We start from the raw sequence: 27154 nt of genomic DNA, 5'->3' as shown, positions 1-27154 counted from the left end.
AAACTGGGCCTCATCTTTCTGTCAAAGAAAATACCTGCATGGAATATAGATACTGCAAAGAGGAGAAGAAATAAAACAGACAAGCAGAAAGCTATAACTGGACTGAATGCCTGATCATTGTTTGCCTCTCCATCAGACCAAAAAAAAAAAAGAGGATGGGGGTGCCCTCCTGGCTCAGTCAGTAGAGGGTGTGACTCTTGATCTCAGGGTCATGAGTTCAAGCCCTACATGGGGAACAGAGCTTACTTAAAATAAAAAGAAAACAGTTTTATAAAGTGGATGGAAGACATCACCCCAAAATAATACCAAATATGCCTTTCAATTGCTTTATGCAAAAATCATTCTTTTTAATTGATGCTATTTAATATGTATCATAGAAAAATGATTTGTAATTTACATAATAGAAATTAGACTAACATTGTTAATATAGAGTTCCTACAAATAAACAGGAAAAAAGCCCACTGGCACAACTAAAAATATGGACAAAGTTATTTATAAACAGATAATGCAAAGAAAAGATAATTACAATGGTTCTTGAACATAAGAAAAAAATGCCCAAACCTAGAGAAATGCAAATTAAAACCAAATTGGGATGCCTTTTTTCACCTACCTGACATGCAAGATCAGAAAGTTTGGTAAAACACTGTTGGCAAGGGTATAGAGAAATAGGCAGTCACACACATTGCCGGCTCTGGCTGGAGTATAAACTTATAGAACTCCACAGAAATTCTATAATGATATTCATCAAAACTACATGTGTACAGGGATACATGGGTGGCTCAGTCGGTTAAGCATCCAACTCTTGATTTCAGCTCAGGTCATGATCTCAGGGTCTTGGGATTGAGCTCTGGATGAAAGCTCCCTGCTCAGTGGGAAGTCTGCTTGGGGATTCTTTCTCTCCCTCTTCCTCTGCCCCTCCCCCTGCTCACATGAGCTCCATCTCTCTCTCAAATAAATAAATCTTAAAAAAAAAAATACCCATTCTTTTGGAGCCAATAATTCCACTTCTGGGAACCTATCCTATAGACATGCTTGCATATATGCAAAATAATGCATGTCCAAGGCCATCAGCTAGAACACTGAAAGAGCAGAAGTTTGGAAACTATCTTAATCCATCAGTAGGGAAAAGGTTAAATAATTTGTGACATCTTTATGATAGAATTCTATGCAGGTGAAAAATAAGTGATTGCCAAAACATACAAAAAGAGGAATAGCTCAAATAGTATCCCACAGTTTGTACAGAATATTCCCTATTTTAAAAAATATGCACAGTTTGGAATGATACAGAGGAAACTGGTAAAATTGGTTGCCTTTGGGAGAAAACTGGGTGGCCAGAGACAGGCATGGAGGTAGATCTCTGAAATTGTATCATTTTTTTTTAAACCTTTAAATGTTTGAACTCTAAGGCTATTAACTGTTTTTTAAGTAAATAAATACAATTTAAAATTAAGAGAATCTTAAAAACATGTCCCTCATCAATAAAATGAGGGAAACACAGTCCTAAGATTATTGGACTGTGGCTTGATCTAGCACAATGCAGTATATCCTCCTTATTTGAGGGCTCATGTAACTTCAGAACAGGATAAAGAAATTTGGAATAAACACGAGAAACAAGTACAGCTGAAATATCCAAAATAAATTCACATTCAGTGACCCTGATAAGATACAGCTCACTTTAAGAGAAATCACGACAAGCACAGATCAGCAGAAGAATTTTCAAGTTGCTCTAGGTAGCCTAGAAAATGGCATTCTGTGTATGTTCTGTGAACTTTCTTAATTCCTAACTTTAAGGTTAATAAGTCTATGTCCTGTAAAAAGGTAACTCCTGCCTGTCCCCTACTTATTCTGCACTGTGCTGATCACGCTTATTACCAGGACACAGTTGCAAACAAAGAAGGCTTTTCTCCATCCTCCAACAGAAGACAGGGCACTCGAACTTCCCTTCGGTGAAGGAGCCAGACACCTTCCCTGCCCTTACTGGTGAAGGGCGTCTTTTGGAGAGACAAACCTGTTGATCAGGGGCTTCTCAGAGAACATTCCTGTAGATTCTATTTTGTACTTCACTTGAAAGTGTGACTGTTTACAACACCGTGCACACACCTGGGGGAGGGGAGGCGGGGCAGCGGGGCCATGTACACTTATCCACCTGTTTGCCTCTTGTTTTCTCATCAGGGAGTAAAGACTATAAACCCAGCCCTCCAGGGAATGGAAAAACAAATCATTCAGTGCCCATCTCAGGTGGCTGATGAAGGCGGTGCAGTCTTGAGCATGTACCCAAGCTGGTCCAGATGCCTGCTCGGGGTGCAAGAGCGATCACAAGTACAAGCACGTTTGCACTGGCATGATTTGGGCCAGCAGGACAAGACCTGTGAGTTTTCGAAAGCAAAAGCCGAAGCTTCCAACCACGCTGGGCACACCTGTATGTACAGGTGCATGCGGGTCAGCCGACCACCTCCCATGCCTCGCTGGAGACGCACACGGAGGATGACAACTGTTTACTAGGAAGTGCTTCTGGAGGAAAGTTGAAGTGTGCGTCTACCTGTTCGAGAAAGGTGGCCCAGAAAGTGGGGCAGGGCAGACCCTTCCTCTGCGGGGTTCAGGATGCACCCCCCCACAGCCGGCCCGGGGCGCGCCCTCCGCCCGCTCCTGAGCGCCCCAAGGTCACCCGCCCTCCTGGGCGTCCCCACCCACCCCGAGCTCTCACCAGAACAGCAGGTTGGCCGCGACGAAGCCGAGCAGGCTGCGCAGCGGCCTCTTCCAGCTCAGGAGCTCGTCCGCGCGGCAGCCCAGCCACAGCACGGGCTCCCCCAGCAGCCAGGTCACGGCGGCGGCCACCCCGCCGGCGGCCTCCTCCTCCACCTGCGGCCCCGCGCCGGTCGCCACCGCCCCTTCCTCCTGCGCTTCCTCGCCCTGCTCCTCGGGGGGAGTCCGGGGCGGCGGCCGCGGCCGCGGCTGCTGCTCCGCGACCGCCGGAGCCGGGCATCCCTCCGCGGCGTGCTCGGGAGGCGCTGGGCTCGCCATCTTCAGCCGCGCTTGCAGGCGGAGACGGGCACGCGCGCGGCGCGCCTGGGTGTCGGCGCCGAGAGGGCGGCGGGTCCTCGCGCGGGGCGCGCACCGCGGGGCGCTGGCGGCTGGGTGCCTTGTGACGTCAGCCCCGGCGGCGGCGGCGGCAGCGGCGGCGGCGGGGGCGCCTCCCGGGGGAAGTGGGTGCGGCCAAGTTCGCGCAGGGGCGGGGCGCCGGGCGCCGAGGGGCTGGGCGGCGTCCCGGGGAGCGCGCGCCCCCTCGATGGCCTCGCCCCGGCCCGGGCCGGGTCAACCGCGCATCTTCACTTTCCGCGGCCGGGGGCCCCGCTCGCGCGTCCGCCAGTAGCAGCGGATTTCGGGGGCCGCATGGGCCACCGCAGCAGAGGTCTTCCGTCCTCTGCGAGTAACGTGATGCTCTAAACGCTGGATTGAGAAACGAAGGGAAAAAACGCATGGGTCAATTAAGGAGCGTCAGGCCGCTGCGCTGGGGAGGGCGCTTCCCCTCGCCGACCCGCGGGCAGAGGCGGCCGCTCGCCCGTGCGCGCTGGGTTGCGGGAGGTGCAGGTGAGCGCGAGCCCAGGAGCCCGATCCCTGCGGAGACCCGACGCGCTGCGCGTGGCGAGGAAGCGTTGGCAAGCCTTGACCGTGGTTACTTCTGAGTCACTCTGGTCTCCGAGTCCCAACAGCCATCAGGACGTGGGTAAGGCGACCGTGTGGGGGTGGCAGGGAATCCTGAGCCCGCCCACACCGGGCCTCCCCGGCCCTCGTTTTTCTGGATGAGCGTGAGGGGGAGGGAAGAAGGATAATTGCTGTGCTCACTTTTCACTATTTGCATTAAAAAAAAAAAAATGTTCTAGCCTTTAATCCTGTTCTTAACTTTTCTCTAGAACAAAATGCCCCTGCCCCCACCCCGAGCATTCTACCTGCAATGAATTCGGGCTCCTGCAAGCCTCTTGGATTTCGTACTGGCAACCGGCCTGCTTTCGTCTTTCACGAGCTGGATGGGGCTCATTCCCAGAGCAATTAAAGCCTGTTGTTTCAAGGGAGCCTCTGGGGAATGCGCTGTAATGCTCACCTGGGTGGTCATTATGGGTTTATGCCTCTGTGTACACACATTTGAAAATTCATTGATGTGGGCATTGCAGACGTGTGCACTTGGCCGTATGGACTATGTTCCTAGAGTTCACTGGAAGGTTTCCTGCACACCTACTACGCGCCCAAATGCTTTGCTAAGCCCAGTGGATACGGCTTCCACCCACAGGAAGCTCACAGTCCAAGGAGGGGCTGATTACAACGTGATCACCGCTGTCATGGAAATAATTGGTCTGTTCCAAGAGTCTTAACTTAAATCACCCAAATTAGGGAAAGAGTGGAAGCGTCAGGTTTCAGAAGGCGTTTGGTAATGATGGCATCTGGCATGAATTTTGAGGAGGGAAGTAAAGTGGTGGTTTGGAGGAGCCGCCAATTATTTCTGTTGGGAGAGCAACGGGAGGGGTGTGGAGTTACACACGGGCATGCGCAGCTCCTTGTGGGTATTTGCCGCAGACTTCCAAGGCCCTGAATGACCCACTAGTGGTAGTAAGTTTGGGGTTTGCAGGGCGGGGGGTCGGGGGATCCTGGAGGCAGAGCTGGGTCTCTAGCGTGTGCGATGTTCCCCTGAGGAGAATCTGACCACCTCATAGAAAGTGGCCAGGGAGGCATCGGAAAAGCACGTGGAAACAATACACGTTTGTTTTGTTTTGTTTTGTTTCTGTAAAATAAAGACTCTTTTCCCAGGTGTTGGTTCCTTCCCATGGCCCTACTGCAGAAGCTTCTGAAAGATCTAAGGGGCTTTACTGTGTCATCTGGACTTGGTTTAGGTTTGGAGGAGACAGCCCCTAGCGGTGCGAAAGTCTACCCTTTTCACTAGATTCTGCAGCTGGACTGGAGAATGCGGGCAGAGGCGGTGAGGAACCAGGTCATTCCCATTGTCCACAGCAGCGTGAATGTGCTTCTAGTGACATGTTTGCAAGATTCTTCATGTTCCTTCCTCTCCCCCTGAATTCTAATTATTATCGTCAGTGTCTATGGAAGTAGGAAAGTGTATAGACAAGAAGAACCATAAAAGCTAAACTTCAGTTGCCAAATACGGTTTGTAACACGTTATATCTCTACTTAAGAGAGATTATCTCTTGTCTTTATCCCTACCCATAGCTATGTGAGTCCACTCACCTTTCTCTTCCAACAGTAGCTAGTAAGCTTGTAATAGGAGAGAAAAATGGCAAATAATTAAATCTCACTCCAGAAGGCAACACAGACAACATTGAGCTAAGCTTTAGAATGAGATGGAAATGCCCAGTAGTGCTTTTATTTTCCTTAAAAGGTTTTCTGTTAGAAGCCTACGGTAGGTCCGTGACTCCCACATGAGAGAGCCGTATACACACGTTCGATTATTAGTCCCGCACGTAATGTTTTAGTGCTGATAATTTTGTCGGAGCCATTTTACCTTCTCATTCTCACCATATCCTCTATCCCATATTTCTAATTTTCTTGCATCTCCTTACTGCTGAGCCAAGAGAACTAGATCGTTATCTCTAAGCCCAGATAAACGGGAACATCACACCACAGTAGCATCATGCAGGAAATGGAAAAGAAGCTCAGACCCAGTTTCCAAGGCCCAACTTGTAGAAGGAATTGGGTATCTCTCCTTTGGGCCAACTGTTGTGCTTTTAAGAATTGGAATGTCCAAACTAGAATCATCTCCATTTGACAAACATCCTGTCAGGGTGGTGCTTTTCCAAGATGAACAACCTCGCACCAAGATGGTGGCCGTCCATACACCAGTTGGGGCACCTAGTTTAGGGATCAGCCCTGATATTACACAAGAGGTTTTTAAGGCTTCAGAATGGTTAAAGAGAACTGAAGTCATATGACAAGAGTATATCCTGAAAAGTTACTATTGACTTTTCATGACACACAATCAGCAAGGATGACTGCAGGAGATTATCTTCCAGCCCCTTCCCACTAGGCTGGCGGTCACACCCAAGTCCACACACCAGCTCTGGTCCTATGTTGGGGGAAATCATCGAGAGCACATGACTGCCGGTTGACCCTTAAGAGGGACCTGGACAACTGGAGGCTCCTTACCCCTTCCCCTGTTCTTGGAATGTCTGTTTTGTAGCTGTGGTTCCCACAGAGGGAGCAGTTTCAAGAATACAGTCTTGAGAGGTGTTCAGATTTTACCTGGGAAGCTGCCAAAGTTGCAAACCCTCATCCTGGTCTGCAACCTCTTCTTATATCCCCCGCCCCACCCTCCTCCCCCACCCACCATGGTCCTGATTCTACCTTGTTGCAATTTTGTATCATGCGTTCCTTGTTTCTTCATTTATTGATCATTAAACATTCATTAAAGGCTGGTTGTGGGCTTACAGTAAGACAAACAAGGCTGCTTATTTCCCTCCTGGCTCTAGGTCATGGGCAAGGGAACCTGAAGAAGGTGATCAGGTGAAGGAGTGTGGGGGGTGTGGTATATGCACAGCCTGAAGGCAGAAGAGTAGCCAGCCTGCCCCGGTCGGGTAGCCATGAGCTGCTCTGAGCTTGAGCCCAGAGTGGGATGAGCTGGTAGTTGCTCAAAAGGGCCTCCTCCTGGGTGCTGCTAAGGAGTCTGTGGTTTGGGGTCATTGGTGGGCTTTCAGCAGGAAGGTGAAATGGCTTGGTTTGTAGTTTTATTTATTTTTATTTCTTTATTAACATATAATGTATTATTTGCTTCAGGAGTACAGGTCCGTGAATCATCAGGCTTACACACGTCACAGCACTCACCATAGCACATACCCTGCCCGTGTCCCTCGCCCAGCCACCCGCTCCCTCCCTTCCACCCCTCCAGCAACCCTCAGTTTGTTTCCTGAGATTAAGAGTCTCTCATGGTTTGTCTCCCTCCCTGGTCCCATCCCCCAACGCTGCTTCTCAAATGATATCAGTGAGATCATATGATAATTGTCTTTTTCTGATTGACTTATTTTGCTTAGCATAATACTAGTTTTAGTATTATGCTAATTTTAGTTCTAGCCACATTGTTGCAAATGTCAAGATTTTGGTTTTTGTGATGTCTGCATAGTATTCCTTTGTATATATACACACCACATCTTTATCCATTCATCTGTTGATGGACATCTAGGTTCTTTCCATTGTTTGACTATTGTGGACATTGCTGCTATAAACATTCGGGTACCGTGCCCCTTAGGATCACTACGTTTGTATCTTTAGGGTAAATACCCTGTACTGCAATTCCTGGGTCATAGGGCAGCTCTATTTTCAGCTTTTTGAGGAACCTCCATGCTGTTTTCCAGAGTAGCTGCACCAGCTTGCATTCCCACCAACAGTGTAGGAGGGTTCTCCTTTCTCCGCATCCTTGCCAACACCTGTTGTTTCCTGACCAGTTAATTTTAGCCATTCTGACTGGTGTGAGGTGGTATCTCACTGTGGTTTTAACTGGTATCTCCCTGATGCCGAGTGATGTGGAGCACTTTTTCATGTGTCTGTTGGCCATTTGGATGTCTTCTTTGCAGAAATGTCCGTTCATGTCTTCTGCCCATTTCTTGATTGGATTATTTGTTCTTTGGAAATTGAGTTTTATAAGTTCTTTATAGGTTTTAGATACTAACTCTTTATCTGTTATGTCATCTGCAAATGTCTTCTCTCATTCTTTCGGTTGTCTTTTGGTTTTGTTGACTGTTTCCTTAACTGTGCAAAAGCATTTTACCTTGAGGAAGTCCTAATAGTTCATTTTTGCCCTTGCTTCCCTTGCCTTTGGTGATGTTTCTAGGAAGAAGTTGCTGTGGCTGAGGTCAAAGAGGTTGCTGCCTGTGTTCTCCTCAAGGATTTTGATGGATTCCTGTCTCACATTGAGGTCTTTCATCCATTTTGAGTCTATTGGTATAGGGAAACGGTCCAGTTTCATTCTTCTGCATATGGCTGTCCAATTTTCCCAATACCATTTGTTGAAGAGACTGTCTTTTTCCATTGGACATTCCTGCTTTCTCAAAGATTAGTTGACCATAGATGGTTTTGATGATATTGAGGTATGTGCCCTCTATTCCTACACTGTGAAGAGTTTTGATCAAGAAAGGATGCTGTACTTTGTCAAATGCTTTTTTAGCATCTATTGAGAGAATCATATGGTTATTGTGCTTTCTTTTATTAATGTATCACATTGATCACAGGAAAAATTTTAAAAATAGAGTAAGAAAAAAAATTTTTTTAAATTTAACTTTGGAAGACCAAGAATTGTGGGGAAAAAGCCATGAATTCTATGTGTTGCTTTCCCCTAGCTCTGGAGTTCCACAGTTCTTATTGATTGGTAAACTTGGTCTTGGCTGGATGTTCTTGCTGATTTTCGGGGGAGGGGGGCTGTTGTAGTGATTCACAAATGTCTTTGCATGAGTCGGGATTGTACCGCCCTTGCCAGGGGCTGGGCTAAGTAAGCTGCTCAGGTTCATTCTCGGGAGCTTTTGTTCCCTGAATGCTTTCTGTAGAGCTTTGGAGGACGGGAATGAAGATGGCGGCCTCCCAATCTCTGGCCTGGAGGAGCCAAGAGCTCAAGGCCCCAATCCTCAGTGCACCCTCAGAGAAAAGCAGTCAGTCACTCCCATCTTCCTGGTCTCTGGCCGTGCTCCCCCCACCTGTGACCAAACGTTTCTATCTCTGGCACATGGGCCCAATTGGAGTCTCCAACCTCAGCAGATTCCTGCAGTCCACACCCATGCCACTCCTCCTGGAGGAGGAAGGAAGGGGTCTCCCTGGACCTGCCACTTGTGGGGTCCCGACCCTAAAAGCAGTGGCCCTGCTGTGCCTTGGATCATGGTTTAAGGTAAGCCTGAGCTGAGAGCCCCCTCCTTGGCTCTATCTCTGCAGCCAGTCTCCCCTCTCCGATGCTTGGGAGCTCTGCCACACTCAGACACCCCGGTCTTCCTGTGACCCCATGGGTGCTGAGACCACACTGTCCCCAGGAGGGCTTGACCCCCCGCCTAGCCTCTGGAGCGACGTCCCTCAGTGGAGCAGACTTTTAAAAGTTCCGATTTTGTGCTCTGCTGCTCCACGGCTTGCCAGGAGCCCGCCCCACCCCCCCGCCAGTTCTATCTTCCCTTCGCCTTGGATTCATGTCTCTGCACATTCTACCTTCCAGAAAGTGGTCACTTTTCTTTTCCTAGAATTGCTGCTCTTCTGTCTCCTGTCGAGTTTGCAGGTGCTCAGAAGGGTTTGATAGCTGTCTAGTCGAACTCCTGGACCTGGTGATATTTAGGTCTCCTACTCCTCCACCATCTTGCTCCTCCCCCTTTAAAAAGCTGTCTCTGGACAGTGGATTAAATAAATCCTGGCAGAACCACTGGAAGAAACTTCTTCCTTATCATTCACTAAGGTGAGGAGCAGAGGAGGAGGAGGAAAAAGAGGAGGAGGTTCATCTGGGCCAGGTAGGGCGCCAGCTACAGAGGTCTATAACTCAGGGAGCAGCAGGGGTCCTGACCAAGAGGTAGAGCCAGGCAGAGGGAATGATCAGCGGGAAAATAAAGTCCAAGAGGAGTTCAGAGGCACCTGCCCAGAGCGGGTCACCTGCATGGGACAGAGGATATGTTGAGACTTTTGGATAAATGGATCAGATGGAGGGGAGCTTTGAGGACCAGTTCTCCAAGTTTATGGGAAGTCCTGTGAGCAATGGAGAGTTCTGGAAGATCGTGGGTTTCTTTCTGTTGTTCTTACCAAGAAAATGGTAGACTCAAAACCCCAGTCCCCTGAGGTCCCAGCACACCAGCTCAAGGTCCATTATCAAAGCAAACCTGAGGAGTGATTGACTTTAAACCCAGGTCTGCAAATCAGGCCTGCAGTCCCCAGGGGTATTCTGTAAGCTAAAATTAGATTCGTGGAATGTAATGAAAGAGCTAGGAGAGTCACATCTTACAGACATCCCTTCAAAATGTGTTTTTGGCTTGTCACCTGTTACTAATTTTAGTTCATTAGAAATTGGGCACAAAACCTGGAGGCTGGGACAGTGGCCCAGGCTGCACTGAGAATACACAGGAGGCCCGTGTCACCTGTATCCTTTAGTCCATGGAGAAGTGGGCACAGCTGGGCATTTACTGCACAGCCAGGGGTGTTTCTGGGGACCCTGAAGCTTTACAAGACTCATGTGCTTTCGGAACCATCAAAGGAGTCTAAGATTATATTTAATACAGTTCGGAGTTTAGTATATTTGCTTGCAGACCAGTTCATTGAAACTTGATGGTTTCCCCGTATCCCATTTGCACTCTCCTGCCCCCTTTCCTTGCCCTAAACCAGCACTACCCCCAAAATAGCTTTGGAGGCATACTCCGAATTGCCTGGACAAGGGTCTGGCTGGGACCAAAGGCATTTCTCCTTTCTCCAGGGAAAAGATACATGTCAACTCAGGGTCCCACAGACTCACTGGCCTCTGCTTCCAAAGCCAGCTTCCTATGGACCCTCAAATTCCCCTGGTGCTGGGCAGCTGGATTTCTCAAAGAACCTCTGTTCCTGCTAGCATCCAATGTACCTATAGACTGTTTGCTCTCCCATGGATGAAGTGGTTCGTGGTCCTGCCCTAAAAGGAAGAAAGGTGACAGAATTGGAGGGGAGAGGCTCTTTTTTCAGGAATGTTCACCCCAGGGGTGCCTGCATGGCTCAGTCAGTTAAGCATCTGTCTTTGGCTCATGATCCCAGGGTCCTGGAACTGAGCCCATGTCGGGCTTTCTGTTCAGAGGGGAGTCTGCTTCTCCCTCTGCTGCTTCCCCCAGCTTGTGCTGTCTTGCTCTCTCTCTCTCAAATTAAAAACAAAAACAAAAACAAGTAATGTCCACCCCAGTGGGTTCCAGAGAGCACCCTGGGCCCACGCCTTGTAACTTAAGTCTGTACCTTCACTGTGTCTGATTCCTCATAAGCCTTGTTGGGAAGGACAAGTAGAGCTCACAAAGACGGGCCCACCACCCACCTACCACCACTCTGGAACTGGAAATAGCACTTACAAATGCCTTGTTAACTGCAGTAAGCCACAGCCAGCCCCTAAGGCAGGAAATCCTAGAGTAAGTTTTGATTCCGGTCTTTTCCTTTATTCCCTCTGTTGAAATAACCATATGTCAGGTTAGCTCACGACCAGGCTGGTTTATGCCTGCTGACTAGCAAGGTTATTGATATCACTTTGCTTTCTTTCTCAAAAAGTGTCTTGATTTGGCTGAATAATTGTATGGACTCCCCATCCATCTCCAGTCTTTCAACAGTTGGCTGAGAACGCTTCTTCTTAAATGCTCCCATGTCCATATACCTCGTTCTCCGGTCTCAGGGCTGCCACGCCTGCTCAAGCTCCATCACTTGGTGCCTGTCTGGACCAGAGCAGCCTTGTCCACCCTTCTCTTTCAAATCCAGATCACCTAGAGCTGTGTTACTCGTATTAGAAACTGATGAGGCTTTTCAGTGAAAGCCAAAGAACAGAGAAGGGGAAGACCTGAATTGGATCTATCGATAAATATGAGTTGATGATGTGATTTTCTAGCTATTCCACAGAAAGAGCCTAGAATCCATGACACCCCATGGCAGTGAGCTCACTTACAGACTAGGTGTTGTTTTGTACTTCCTGTCAGAAAAGAGCTGAGGCTCCTTAGAGAATGGGCTGATACTAGGTCTGAGTTAGGAACTACTGTGTGCCAGAAAGCAAGACGTATTCAAAGGCTATTTAAAAATCTATGTTAAGCTTTGCGCAGTGGCAGTATCGTAGCCAATGAGGTTTATCCGAGGCGCGATTATTGCTAATTGAAAAATCTATGTTAAAAGGACACAGAAGGCTGCTTTGAATGGGATCCCTCTTACCAAATCTGGGAAACTGAGGAACAAAAAATAAATCCTGCTAAATGATTATATTGAGTTAAAAAAAAAATTCATGACTCTGTAAAGATACTCAAAAAGGGTGGGTGGGAAGCTCTGCTTTGCAAGAGATGAGTTAATAAGTATAGACTCTAGATCTAGTTAAGTACCATTTTGTTAACTCTCAATCAGTGGTTAAAGCAATGGTCATCATTGGCCCACTGGGAAAAAACTAAGGGAGAAGTACGTACATGATCTACAGTTTAGTTATTAATTATAAAGTAGGTCTTTGACTTGGAGACATCACCACCGTATCGGCATCTCCTCACACTTGGCATCTCCAGGAGTGGGACCGTTTGACTTTATGGGTTCCCCTGGCCTGATGCTGTGGGAGGAACACAACAGAACTTGCCGGAAAGATTTGGCCCAAATCAAATCCTAACAAAACTGTGTCTTACATTCTATAGGTCAGTTGCCCTGGATCTTAAAGTGTTTGATATCAAGAAGACAGGAGGGGCGCCTGGGTGGCTCAGTGGGTTAAAGCCTCTGCCTTCGGCTCCGGTCATGATCCCAGGTCCTGGGATCAAGCCCTGCATCGGGCTCTCTGCTCAGCGGGCAGCCTGCTTCCTCCTCTCTCTCTGCCTGCCTCTCCACCTACTTGTGATCGCTGTCTGTCAAATAAATAAAGAAAATATTAAAAACAAAAAAAAGACAGGAACACTTTGAGGAGGAGAGAGAATAACAGCCAAAGCAATGCGTGAAATTTGATGGGATTCTGGGTCAAAAAAACAAAACAAAACAAAACACTATCAAGGACATTTGGAGGGAAAATTAGGGTAATTTGAGTCCAGAGTCTATGCTAGATGATTGGTTGAATTAATACTGTTCTTCTTAGCTATGATACTGGTGTTAGGACGATGTAAGAGAAGGTCTTCCTTCTGAGTGATGCCACATGCAGTGTTTAGGGGTGACATACCATGACAGCGGCCATTTGGTTTCAGCAAAAGGAAGTGTTGTGTGTATATATATAGAGAGAGGGGGAAACAGGTGTGGCAAGATGTTGGTGAGTCTGTGTAAGGGGGATCCGGCTGTTCGTCGTACTGCTCTTTCAACTTGTGGCTTTGAAAATTGTCAAAAGAAAAAAAAATGTTTTTTTAGAAGACTGAGAAAACAAGAAATAGAGAAAGTTCTTATAGTTATTTTTATAAAGGACAGTCCCCTTCTCTTTCTTTTTCCCCAAGACTGTGACCTTCAGTGATTTCTCCTTTCCACAAAGTCTTGCTTGACTTAAAATCTCTGTGATGAGCCCAAGTGCGGGAATCCAGGGCTGAGGGACATAGTGTAGCAACAGGAAATGAAGTGTTTGTTGTCTCCAGAGAACTGAAGCTTTTCTTTAATTCAGTTTCATATTGCACAAAAGCCTGTGTACTAGGTACTAAGTCTGTATACTATGTACACCGTACTGTGTACTTGGTCCTTGTACTGTGTACAGGATCCTATGAGAAGCACCAAGAATAATAGAAAGATGAACAATACGGTTTCTGCCTTCAAAGGGCTTAAAATCTAACACACAAAAATCGACGCAGCAAACATCTTTTGAGTGGCTCTTATGAACTAAATGGAAGACCAGGACAAGAATTCTAATTATTACTGTTACTATTACTATCGATAGTGTCCATTATTATACACAGTCCCTCCCATCAAAGGCCTTCTTGTCTTTGAGAAATACAAACACATACATTAATTTCAAGACAATAAGACTAATGAAAAAATCATTATCATTGTCTGAATATTATGACAAGCATCCAGGGGCAGCTTAAGGACAAACAGTGTATCTAAGTTAGAACTTAAAGAGCAGGTTGGAATGTTTTCAAAACAAATTGGTAGGCATTCCAAGTAGATAGAATTCCGTGCGCAAATACAGGGCACCTGGGTGGTTCAGTCAGTTAAGCATCTAATTCTTGCTTTCAGCTCCGGTCATGATCTCAGGGTCATGAGATCAAGCCCCACAAGATCTTACAAGCCCCAGGAGATCAAGCTCCACTCAGCAGAAGGCCTGCTTAAGACGCTCTCTCTCCTTCTCCCTCTGCCCCTTCACACACACACACACACACACACACACACACACACACACATTCTCTCTCTCTCTCTCTCCCCCCAAATGAAAAGAAAACTTAAAATGTGCAAAAGAATGAAAATATGAACATGACACGTTTGAGGATCTACAGGTGCTAAATATAACTGGAATTTAGTAGCTTTAGAGATGAGTGAGAGCTACGGAGCTGGGAGCAGAACTTGAGCTTGTTGATTAAAAGCTTTCGTGTTACATTGAGGAGTTTGCACCGTATTCTGTAGGTGACTGGAGGCTCTGGAGGTGATGTCATGATTAGATTCTAAGACAGGTAACTCTGGCAGGCAAACAGCATGCTGATGGGAAGGAGATGAGGCAGATAGACCAGTTAGCAGGCTTTTATAATAGTCTGGGTGAGAGGTGCTGAGAGTCTAAACCAAGACAAGGGACATGGGGGCAGAGATAGGGTAGCCACAGGAGGCACTCCATACACTGTACCAGTCAGGCTTAGGTGACCAAATGGTTGTTGGGAAATGAGGGAGAAGAGATTGTCAAAGATAAGCCCAGTATAAGGGCTCTCCAGAGAAATAGAACCAATGATGTGTGTGTGTGTGTGTGTGTGTAGGTGCGCGTGTGTGTTGTGTAGATGGGGAGGAGGGATTTAAAGAATTGGCTCCCACAATTGTGTGTACAGGCAAGTCCCAAACCTCCCCGCTAGGCTTGAGGCTGGAAATTCTGACAGTAGTTTATGTTGTAGTCTGGAGTCTGCAGACAGTCTGGAGACAGAACTTTTTCGGGTCAAGGGACTTTGGTCTTTTCTGTTAAACCCTTCAACTGATTGGGTGAGGCTCACCCATATTATGGAGAGTAATGTGCTTTTCTCAGTCTACTGATTAAATGTGAATCACATCTAAAAAATAACTTTACAGCAACATCTAGACAGGTGTTTGACAAATAAATAAATAAATGGGCACCATGCTGTAGCCAACTTGACACTAAAATTGTCATCACCATTGTGCCATTACTGAATTATGAAATAGAAGGGAAAAGCTGGGGACAAATTTGGAGAGGAAAAACCCTCCATGAATTTAGAAGATGCTGAATTTCCATTGGTGAGGGCTAGTGGTCAATTTGAAGACAGGAGATCAATCTTTTTTTTTTAAGATGTTATTTTTTAATAATCTCACACCCCACACTGGGTTTGAATTTACAACCCTGAGATCAAGAGTCATATGGTCTTCCAGTGGAGCCAGCCAGGTGCCCCATGGAAACAGATCTTTCTCATGGGCCATATTTGGAGATGTTAGTGGAAGCCAGAGGACCAGATGCGGCTCCTCCTCAAGAGACTGCTCATTCAACAACACTTGTCCTCTGTGTGTCTCTGTGACTAGACTGTTCTAGGCTCAAGGTAATGTTCCTATCATAGAGCTTACATTTTGGAAGGCTTGGCAGACAGTGAGCAAATAGGCTTATATACATAACATTCTAGGTTAGGATATGTATCATTGCCTGCTGTAGATAAGAAACCATCCCAAGCTTGCTGGCCTAAAACAACTTTGATCTGCTCATGTTCCACGGGCGGGCAGTTGGGGAAAGATCAGCTGGAACCGCGCGTCTCAGATCCACATGGCGCTGCTGGCTTCACTTAATGCATTTGCCACCAGTTAGAAGATGCTGGATGGCCATTGGCTGGGGCTGTCAGCAGATGTGTCTCAGTTGTCCTCCATGTGGCCTCTTGGGAGCTGGAGTTCCATGAAGGCATCCCTTGACGTGCAAACCCTTAGCAAGCCTCTGTTTGGATCACATTTTCAAATGTCCTGGTGGCCAAAGCAAGTCACATGGCTAAGCCCAGAGTCACAGAAGAGGCAACAGCATGAGAGCATGAAGACCATTAACATAATAATCTAACACAGGGCACAGCACAGAAAAAGGGAACAGAATGAAAAGGGGAAGTGCTTTGCAAGAGACGGGGAGGTAAGAGAAGCGACTTTTGAGCAGACTTAAATGAAGGAAGGCTGCCAGTCATGTGGATTTCTGGAGGCAAGGACACGCCAGACAAAGGGGATGGCATGTGCTCATGAGGACCATGAAGCCAGAAGTAGCTGGACCCACCCACAGTACAAGAAGGCTAAGATGAGAAGAGCAGAGTGAGGGAGATCAGGTGAGAGAGGAGAGGAAGGCAGGGAGGCATCACGAAGGGCCCAGCAGGCCGTGCATGGTTGAGATTTTGTTCTAAAAGGTGGTAGAAAATCAATGAAGATGTTGTGTGATGTTCGGTTTTCATCTTGTAAAGATCGGTCACTGGTGAAGAGACAAGCATGGAGCTAGGAGATCTATTAGCGATTACTGCCCTTGTCACAGAGATATTGACGGCGGTGGACTTGGTGAGAAATGATTGGATTTGGAATACATCTGGGACGTCCAGCCCACAGGGATTGCTAATTGATCAGATGTAAGCTGTTGGGACAGAGAAGAATTATAGATGGCATCTAACCCCTGTAGAGATAGGGAAGCTTTTGCGAGAGAAAATTCTCTCTAGGGAGAGGACTCGTTTCTTGGACATACTGTCCTTTATATGCCTAATACAGGTCCATGAGCAGACAAGGAGGAAACCAGATATAAAAACCATGAGCAGGGAGAGAAGGTCAGCATCTAAATGACACAAAAACCAAAGGAACCCATGGGATCAATTGGAAGATATGGTAGAAGCTGCAGTGTTTTCTGCTTCTCCTTGGGTTTTCACAATGAAATAAGAAGTTGGGGGATGGGAAGAATAGTGATAGGAAGTTTAAAAAGAGAGGAATTTTGAGATAGTGGCCTTGGAACATGGGAGACAGTTCGCCAGGGAAGGGAGGATGTGAGAGGCTGGCCTCTGAAAAAGCCTCCTAAGCTTAAAGTGAGAGTCAGCATGTTTGGGAGTTTCTCCAGCAACATTCAGCTGCTCAAACACAGACTTAGAGAATCGGGGTTATCGTGGATGAGGTTTTTCAGGACAGGTGGAGAAGAGGGAGATATGAAGGTGTCTGTAAGTGAATGATTTGAGTGATGGACCAGAGATGCTGAAGGCACGAGTGTAGTGACAGTATTGAAAGAAATGGTGGCCTCATGGTTGGGAGGGCCCAATGAGGTAACCATTGGAGAAGTAAGTGCTCCTCGCAGGAGAATGCTGAAAAGAGGTAGAAAGGAGTCAGTGGAGGCTAGAGTATAGAAGGGAAAGAGAACATGAGGTCAAAGAAGCAAGAAGCCAGGGCCCTGGATGGATTGTTTATGTGGAGGAAGTCTGCAGAATAATGGTGCTGAGAAAATCAGTCGGACACTTGGAGGAGTTAGGGAGTGTGGATGGTACGGTCCGATAGCATCGCCCTAAAGATCCTGAGGATGTCGTCAAGGAAGGAAGAGAAATGGTCTTTCCAGACCATTTCGAGACCAGTACCAAGGTCAGAGTTACTGCGTAGTAGGTCCAGTGGTACAGAGCTGGGGACCAAACAGTCCTCACTTGAGAGGGTTGCAGGGGACACTCAGCTCTGAGTTAGAGCTGGACGGTGGAACGTAAAGAAGAGACGGATTATGGGTGGTTTGCAGATGACGGACTATGAGCTGCAGAGAGCACAGGCTGGGGCTGGGGGAGAGGAAGGCACCTGTCTCGGCGGTGAAAGGGAAGGGAAGCTCCTCAGAGCATCTTCAAGCAGAAGCAGAGTCCGCACACCTCGCGTGGACTTAGCCATTGCTACTTACTCACACGAAGCCACGTATTGCTTCTCTACAGATGCTTGGCCGTGTTCCGAGTTACTGAGTTTGCCAAATAAGTACTAAATGAATAATTTATTATTATAGGTAATATTTATGTAAGATTTATTTATTTATTTGAGAGAGAGAGAGCACGCATGCGTGTGAACATGAGCACGAGCAGGGGCAGGAGGAGGGACAGAGGGAGAGAAGGGGACAAGAAGCAGACTCCCAGCTGAATGGGGAGCCCAACGTGGGGCTCGATCTCAGGATCCTGAGATCGTGACTTATGCCGAAATCAAGAGTCAGACACTTAACCACCTGAGCCACCCAGACAGCCCTATTGTTATAGGTAATATTTATTAAGCTTTAATTATGTAGCTCTCTTTGGAGAAATAAATCTCATTCTACATATCCCGTATATCTTCAGACAAAATTGAACATTCTAATTTATGTTTACTTGAAATTAATGGAAAAAAAAATAGGATTCCAAGGAGGAATGAATGTGATGTGGTATAGAGCATGTGCTAAGACCAAGCTCTTCTGAACCAGTAACAAGATTGGATCTGGCATGGCAGCTGCAACTGGGACTAACTACTTGGTTGACTTTGCCGACACAGGAGTGACACTTGCCATTCCTCCCGGGATGTCATATCAGTTTTGATTCACTATCTTTTTTATTGAGGGGATTCATTTCAGAGCATTCTCCTCGATGTCTACACTATGGTATTCTTACCCTAAGCCAAGGAACCAAGGTGAGGTTGTTCAACTACCAAGCGTTTCTAGTTCCAGCATATATTTGCAGTCTAGGAAAATGACCTCCAGATGGGGCTACAGACCTAGTGGACCCATTGTGAATTGATCTGGACCAGGCGTTCATTTATGACCTAGCCCCAATATTCCTGGACCCTAAAAGAGGGCCCTGATGATGATTAGTGTCCCTAGGTGTTGAGGTCTATTAAGACCTGTTCAACAGTCATCAAAATGCTTGGGTATTTCTCAGAATTCAGTTACCCTTTGGTGAAGGACTGGGAGATCAGACCACGTATACTTGTGTGGTGTTGCAGGGGGCTGGAGACACGGTCTTGCCTTCAACCAGTGGACTTGGACACCAGGCAAGGACTTAGAGGTGGTGAGCCCTCAGTCTCCTGGTCATTGATCCTTGACTTCTTTCAGCTGTACAGATTGCACTGTCTATTGTTGGCTACTCATCTGGTTTGCCCCCAGAAGTGCAGTAACTAACACGGTTTTGAGTTAATTCCCTTAAATGTTCTTTTTTGACTGGGAGAAGAGTCTTCCATGCTGGGGGAAAAGTGTCCACATGAATACTTCTTGGCCAAGGGACAGCCAGCGGTCCACTAGAGTTTCCTTCTCCCCTTCCATAGTGCAGAGTGTAACCGAAAAGGTAGTTGTCCAGCCTGGAGCTGCATTTCCCAGCACCCGTGCCCCACCCCCCCATAGAAGTGACGCCATGGGACATCACTTCCAGCTGAGGAGATTAAAAGGTGAACATTCTTATCCAGTCAGCTCCTCCCTGTCTGCCACTTTGTTTGGGCGTATGGCAACCTTGGAAGATAAATGTTGAAGAAGGCAGAGCCTCTGTGAGGACACCCATAGGAGCGGATCCGGCACCCTGCTAACGTTACACCCACCAGGAAGCGAAAAGCCATCTTTGATAATGGTGGGTAATTGAGGAGCAATTGAGGCTCAGTCGGTTAAGTGTCTGACTCTAGATTTCATCTCCAGTCATGATCTCAAGGTCGTAAGCCTGAGTCCTGTGCTGGGCTGTGCTGAGCGTGGCGCCTGCTTGAGAGGCTCTTTCTCCCTCTGCCCCTCCCCACCACTCATGCGTGTTCTCTCTCTAAAACAATAAAATAAAATAATGGTAGGTAATTTGAAATGTAGGTATTTGCTAAGGCAGCTTTTACCCTAATACCTGCTGTGTTCTCTGTCCCTTCTACATCAAATCTATATAAAATAGCTTCTGTATGAATGGATTTTTACCAGATTTGAAGCTGTGTGGTGGTCTGATTTGGAGTATAGGTTATGTGGCATATATAAAAGTCATCCGGGGGATGCCTGGGTGGCTCAGTTGGTTAAGCATCTGCCTTTGGTTCAGGTCATGATCTGAGGGTCCTGGGATCGAGCCCTGCCTTGGGCTTCATGCTCAGCGGGGAGCCTGCTTCTCCCTCTCCCTCTGCCCCTCCCCACCATTTGTGTGCTCTCTGTCTCTCTCAAATAAATAAATAAAGTCTTAAAAAAAAAAAAAGTCATCTGTGAGGCGCAGGGATGTTTTTCAGAGCTGGCTAGTTATTCACAACTGAGAATGAAGTATAATAAAAGACAATGTTAATTCAATCAGCACATTTTCTCAGTCCTTAGCTTCTTAATATAAGTAGTCATAGAAGTCCTTGTATTGGGTACATCTTATGTACCTCAGGTTCTCTGGCCTTACTCATCTTGGGTGGCGTGGGGCGTCTCTCCACCCTCCCGCTACAGAGTTTAAGGAAATGTTCCCCTTGTTTATCTGTTTGTGTGTGTATCCATTCCTGTTGCTGCTGTAACAAGTTACCACTAACTCAGTAGTTTACAACAGTGTAAGTTTATTTTCTTACAGTTCAGGAGGTCAGCAGTCTGAAGTGAGACCCACAGGGCTAAGACCAAGGCATCAGCAGGGCTGGTTGCTCTGGAAGGTTCCAAGGGAGAATCCAGTCCATGCATCACCTGGCTCCTGGAGGTGGCCTGCATGCCTTGGCCTATGGCCCCTTCTCACTGCACTGCGACCACTGCAACCTCTGACTTCTGTCACATCTTCTACCACTGACTCCGATCGATCTCATGCCCCCATCTTACAAGGACTTATGATTACACTGGACCCACAGGGATAATCTCAAAACCCTCTGTGTAATCAAATCTGCAGAGTTTCTTTTGCCATACAAGGTAACACAGGTCCTGGCGATTAGGGTGTGACCATCTTTCAGCCTGCCACAGTGTCGGGTATGGCTTCCTCGTGGCTTTGAAAGGCGCCAGATGACAGGGAAATGGGAGAGGACGGACTCCCCACATGGGGCAACAGGAGATAGGACCAACCCAGGAAATGCCTTTTCTTCCTTCTCTTGGAGGGCTGCTCTGAGGCAGGATTTCCCTCTACAACCGGTGCAGAGACATGCCTCGTGACCACACGCCTGCTGAGCAGCTGCAGGGTCTCCTGGTGGCTTGTGGGAAGCCGTGGCCCGCGTGGCAGTACGTGACTTTGCTTCCCATCCTTCTCTGCCTCGTTCCCTATCCTCTCTGCCCTGGCGCTGCACTTCCCACAGCTCTGGCGGTTAACCTCTGCCCTGGGTTCTCGTCTCTGGGGAGTCTCGCCTGGGGCGGCCCCCAAATTGAAAGTTACAATTTAGATGCTTCCACCTGATTAAGAATTAATTGCTGAGGGGCGTCTGGTGGCTCAGTCGGTTAAGCATCTGACTCTTGGTTTTAGTTCAGGTCCTGATCTCCGGGTCCTGGGATCCAGTCTTGCATCGGGCTCCGTGCTCTGTGGGGAGTCTGCTTGAGGACCCCCGCTCTAACCTCTCTGCCCCTCCCCGCACTTACACATGTTCTCTAAAATAAATCTTTAAAAAAGAAAGAATTACTACCTATCCACCATATTCAGACATGGTCTGGTTAAGAGTGACAAATACAAAAAGATCTGTTCTCACAGAGTCTAGTTTTTTTTTTTAGATTTTATGTTATTTATTTGTTTGTTTATTACACAAGCGGGGGGAGGGGAAGACAGAGAGAATCCCAAGGAGGCTCCACGCTCAGCATGGAGCCTGACATGGAGCTCGATCTTATGACGCTGAGATCATGATCTGAGCTGAAATCAAGAGTCAGATGTTTAACTGACTGAGCCACCCAGATGCCCCTGAGATTACCTCCTAATTGAGGAAGACCTACAATAGAAACTAGACAAGAAATATTATTGAGTGCTGCTTAGAACATGGTGACGCAGCAAAGACCAGCTATTTTACATTTGGTGGTGAGGAAAAGCCTTTCTGGAGAGGTGACATTTAAGCGGAGGCCTGGATGAGTCATTTGTGCGGACCCCGCGGAAGGAGAAGTGGCCTTAATGGCAGGCATCAGCTTCTCACATGGGTGATTCTAGGTAGCATGTTCTGGTTGAAGGGCCACAGAAATTTACTTTTAAAAAATTCGTGTTTCTCCCAAGCAGCAGAAAGGCCAGATGGTTAAAATACAGAATGAACCTTGCAAGCAGGAGCTCTCCGCTAACCAAGAAATGGAACTTTCACTTTGTCGTGGAGGGACGTATTTATTTTAGAAGATTTCTTCTGTGTTTTAAGTTCAGCTTCGTTTAAGAGAAAGGACCGTGAAACTGAAAGTTATGAGTCTTTTAGCTTCCTCACCTGTATGAAAAATAAACTGGGTCATAAGCCCATTTCCCTGTATCGCCAGCATGTTTTTGTTTTTAATGATTAGCTGATACTTGTATCCTTGTGCTTCCTGCTTCACCTTATTCCAGATGCTTTTGCAGATCAACTTACGTTTCAACTCGAAGTGTAGCGTAAAGGACATGTCCCGAGCTTTGGCATCAGAGGACACAATATTTCTTGATATTTTTCTCTTAGATATTAAATGTTTTTGGTAACATTGTAGGACATATTTTTTGGCTGCTGTGGCTATATGGAAATGCATTTGCTTTTTATCTAGTGACCTTGATTCTAATCAAATAATTCTAATAGGAAATCCAACATGATCAGTTGTTAAACTAAGTGCTTCATCACATGACCTGGAAATAGTGATGGTTCTTCTTCTTAAAGATTTTATTTAGTTTATAGAGAGCGCGCATGAGCGAGAGCAAGCACGGGCTGGGGAGGGGAAGGAGGAGAAGCCGACCTTGTGGAGCAGGGAGCCTGATGCCATTAGGGCCTCTGTCCCCTGAACAGAAGGCAGATGCGTCCGTGACTAAGCCACCGAGATGCCCCAATAGTGACAGGTTTAAATCTCATCCATTCCTCATACTTTTATTGGTTTTTCTGGCTCACTGGCTGGGCGGGAAGCTCAGGAGCTCTGTCCCCTTTGGCGTCAGCGAGTCGCCTTGCAGGCTGTGGGCTGGAATGAGCTGTAGGCTCACCATTCGATGTCTCGTGGTAGACGTTGGAAAGACTCAAAGAGCTGGGGGTTGGCCCAGCTGAGACCCATCTGGCATCTGTCTCTACCTAGCTTCTCCATACAGTCTCTTGGGCACAGTGGCCACAGGGCTCCAAAAGCACGTCCCGAGAGCTTCGCAGATGCTCTGGTGTCCCCTGCATGACCTAGCTTGGGGAGCCCCATGGTCGCCCTCCCGTCACACTCTAGCTCTTCGGAGGGGAGGAGAATCAGACTCCACCTTTTCATGGGAGGACTGTCCACGAGATTTGTGGATATGTTTGAGCCAGTCGGTCCCCTGGCCCACATGATTTATGTCTGTCCCTCACACAGTTCTGAACTCCAGCTGAGCTGGGACTCCGTTCCACTAGCAGGGAATCCTTCCCCCTGGGTTCCTGAGTCCGCCTCCTTTTTCCACAAATGCCACAGACTTGTGACTGCTGCATTCCCCTCAGGTTTTCCCCTTTGTGAATGAGCTTCTCGGCAGCAGTCAGCTTCTGGAGGACAGGAAACTTCTCTCCCTAGCACACAGCTCTTCCAGTCCGTGTTAAGGAGCTGTCCTTGAGGAACCATACCCAAGAGCCGCAGTCACACCAGAACTTAATCTACATAACAAGATCCTGGGCCTCAAGATGCCTGAACAAGGCTTTGATGGGTCTGGAGAGGGTGGAAGTGGATTTTGCATCATGCCAGTGGCTGGAGTAATCTGAAGACACACCCACATGTTGATGCTGAGAAGACAAACCAGTTGGGGGACTGTACCTGTGGGGCTTGGCTAGCTCGGTGTCATGGCCGCTCAGAGCTCCGAAGCTGTGTGTCCCCAGAGGAAGAGCAGGTGAAGAGGTGTCACCTTCTAGGACCTGGCCTTACAAACTCTGGGGGTATCCCCTCCACCACATTCTTTTTCTTAGAAGTGGAATCACTACGGCTGGCCCCGTTCATGAGGATGAGACTTCTTCACCTTTTTATCGGAGGGGTTATCAAGAAGTGGTAACTTTTAAAAAAGATTTTATCTGAGAGAGCGCACAAGCAGGGGGAGCAGCAGAGGGAGAGGCAGAATCAGGCTCCCCACCAAGTAGGGAGCCTGACCCCTAGACCCTAGGATCACGACCTGAGCCAAAGGTAACGCTTCACCAATTGAGCCACCCAGGCGCCCCAGTTGTAACATTTTTTAAAATCACCACACAAAGTTGCAGGGGAGGCTAGGGAATGGGTTCTGTAACTTAGCATCCACCGCAAGCTTGGGTGGAAGGGAGTTCTATGATATAAGGCAAAAGGGAAGAAAGGACAAAACCGATAAGGGCAGATCGCTAGGGGACGGGTAGAAGTCTCTGCCACAGGCAGCTTTGCAGAGATTAAAATCGAAACCAGGTTGTCAGAGACGAAGAGAGATGAATGGGGAGAAAGATCACTTCTGGCAAAGATAGATTCTGAGGGGACACCTGGGAAAGGGACAAAGCTGGGCATCTGAGTCTGTTGGCGTTAGGAGTGTGCCATCAGAGGAGGCTGGCGATGGGGCGGTGGTAAGCCAGGGGTGTGGCCATGTAAAGGAAAATAGAGGAAGTGGTTGGATTCTAGGATAGCTTTATGAGACGAGCACAGTCTCACTCAAACGCGGGTCTGAATTCTCTGTCCACTGTAGTTTTGTCATTTTTCAGCCAAGCATGGTGAATCACAAAAAGGCCACAATTCTCCAACCTCTTGAGTCACTTTGCAGCAACTTCCATCAAGACATGGAGTCTCTCCCCCCCCCCCCCCGCCACCACCTCTTGGCTCTGGTCTGGCATTGGTCTGGCTTTGGCCAGTAGAATATGGCGGACTTACCAATGTGACAGTTTTGAACCTGAGCCTTGAGAGGCCTTGCCTGTACCTACTAGTTTTTGCAAGACCTTGCCAAATGCTATGAATCAACCAAGGCTAGTTAACTGGAGAACAAGAAATCACATGGAGCAGAGCTCAGCTGTCTCATCTGAGGCTCCAGACAGATGAGAAAGCCAAGGCAAGATCAACAAAGTTGACCTGGATACAGCTGAACTTAGTCGTGAATGAGATGCCCAGCTCCAACAGATCACCTATAGGTTCATGACCTAAGTAAATACTTGGCTGTTTTAGCCACTGAATTCTGGAGTTACTTGTTATACAGCAAAGCTATTAGAGCAAGTTAAATAATTTGCTTTCTAAATCTCAATATCCCTAATGTAAAAATGGGTTTGCTAGCACCTACTCCTTAGCTACTGGGAGGACACAAGGACACCTTGCACTAAGCCTGAAACATATGTTCTGAGCAAGTGGTAAGTAACACCACTGGTCACATCTGAGAGATGGTCAAGGAGAAGAGTGATTCATCAGTTGCATATAATACCCGTGCTCATTGTGTCAAGTGCCCTCCTTAATGGTCATCCTCCACCCAACTCCCCTCTAGCAACCCTACCACATTCACCTTTGAAAACTCTTGCCCTTGCCCTTGCCCTCTTGTTTTCTGGACCCCTTCAACACATTTGCAGATGGCCCAATTCCTATTGCTGTTGCAGTGAACTGATTTCATATATTTCTCTCTTTTACCCCAACTAGGCTCTAAGCAATTTAAGACGATTCTATTTCATTTGCAAATCCCACTGAGATAGTGTGTGTGTGTGTGTGTGTGTGTTTTCAATCCAAACAAGAATTTAGTAAATTAAAGTCAACTAAATTACGTCATGGTTGATATTGATCATTGGGGCTATCTTATTTCTAATCAAGAGGCCTATTACATTTCCTCAATGTCAACTCAGTAAGTAAACTTATGATGGAGAACAGCTCCCCCGAGAGATCAGTTACCGGAATAACTCATTTTCTTTTGTGGTAGGTCATGAGGCAATGGTGACAACCCTGACCTGGCAGCTAATTCCCACCAAGCAAATGTCTGGATGCCTCAAGAGTAGGAGACCCTGTTAATGTCTCAAACTTTTAATCAACTGTAATACTGATATTACTTAGAAAAGAAATCTCTGGGAAAACTAAAGATAGGAGATTATATACTTTGCAAACGTCTTTACTTTTCCCACAGTAACTCCCCCACACAAGTGCTTAAAGCTTTCTAAGAATCTCTTTTACTTCCTTCAGACGTTTTCTATGAATAGGATACCAATTTCTTATTGAGAAATTGTTTATGGGTATGTTCTTTATGTGTGGTGTGCAGGACCAAACTTTCGGGAGCCAACCATGTTTTCCATTCAACTCCACATTCAGTGATGTCACCTTGGAGCTCGAAATTAGCCCTGGTGGAAACACGGACACCATGAAAATCAGCCAACACTACTACACAGCAGGACTACACTGCAGTGGCCTGTCTGGGCGCCCCCGGAGAGGCCACTGATAAACATTCATCAGCACATCCCCGCCAGAGCTCCAGGTACTGGGAATTAGATTTCGTGTCTTCTTGAGGACAGACTCTAGGTCTCCCCAGGAAAACATCAGAGTCTGTTTTCTCACTGCTGGGCAGAACACCCTAAGTTGGGTGCTGGTAAAATGGGGGACGGAACGACAGCCAGGATCTGGGCTGAGTGGGGCAGAGTGGCAGGAGACAAGGTTAGAGGGGCGCGGGGTGGAGGAACCGGTGCTGTGGTATAGGTCGTTGTTTTGGTTGAACAAAGAGGAGAGCTTTCTGCAGGAGGATATTGCTGGGTTTAGATTTTATAAAGATCCTTCCACGTGTCTGGCTTGTCAACAGCATATACGGGTGGGGGGGGGGGCACCAGACGTGGTGAAGCAGAGGCCAAAGAGGCTAGGACAGGGGAGCCGTAGAGTGAACTCTGACCTTTGCCCTAACACCTGTGCTCCTACCCTCCCAAGGAAAAAAATCTGTTCCCCTCTGCCATATTGCAAGACCAGCTCGAGAGCCACCCAGTCACCTCCCGGCCATCCCAGTCCCATTGCTGCTGCTTCGGACAGGCACGAGGCTGCATTGCCGGGGGGCGTGTAAAGGGAAGACGGTGTTTCTGACCTGGAGAGGCTTTCGTCAACATGCTGACTGGTCAAGAGAAGTGAGAGGTGATGCTGAGCCAATCTGCGTTGATGAGGAAATGCGGGGAGGGAAGGAAATCCAAGAGCTATTTCAAAATAGCAGACAAGAAATGCTTAAAGCAATGATCTCGAAACTTGGGACTCTAACATGGGGAAGCAAAATCGTAATTGCAATAGACAATTTGTGCTGTTCTATGGTTTTGCAAAATGTTACTGTAGGGGAAACCAGGTGAAGGGTATGGGGGTCTCCTTGTACATACTATTGCTCCTTCCTCTGAACCTATTTCTAAATAAAACATTAAAAGGGAACACAGTTGTGGGCACGTAAAGGTCATTGCG

General features: G+C 47.3%; 1 protein-coding gene and 1 long non-coding RNA gene across 2 annotated transcripts in view; one reads left to right on the top strand and one right to left on the bottom strand.

Annotated features, from left to right (window-relative positions):
- Positions 1–3151, bottom strand: part of RETREG1 (reticulophagy regulator 1) — a 127146-nt gene extending 123995 nt beyond the window's left edge. Inside the window, exon 1 of the mRNA XM_082724129.1 lies at positions 2705–3151. Coding sequence (XP_082580255.1) covers positions 2705–3021 — 317 coding nt within the window. The 5' untranslated portion in view covers positions 3022–3151. The remainder of the gene's footprint in view (positions 1–2704) is intronic.
- Positions 3152–3230: 79 nt separating this feature from the next.
- Positions 3231–27124, top strand: LOC309861328. Its single transcript, XR_014309871.1, has 3 exons — positions 3231–3724; positions 25992–26204; positions 26645–27124. It is a non-coding gene; the product is annotated as an uncharacterized lncRNA (long non-coding RNA).
- Positions 27125–27154: the final 30 nt, after the last annotated feature.

The sequence above is a fragment of the Mustela nivalis genome (assembly GCF_964662115.1).
Source record: "Mustela nivalis genome assembly, chromosome: 3".
NCBI lineage: Eukaryota > Metazoa > Chordata > Mammalia > Carnivora > Mustelidae > Mustela > Mustela nivalis.
Note: the sequence above shows the minus strand (reverse complement) of the source record. Positions and strands in the feature narration are given on the sequence as shown.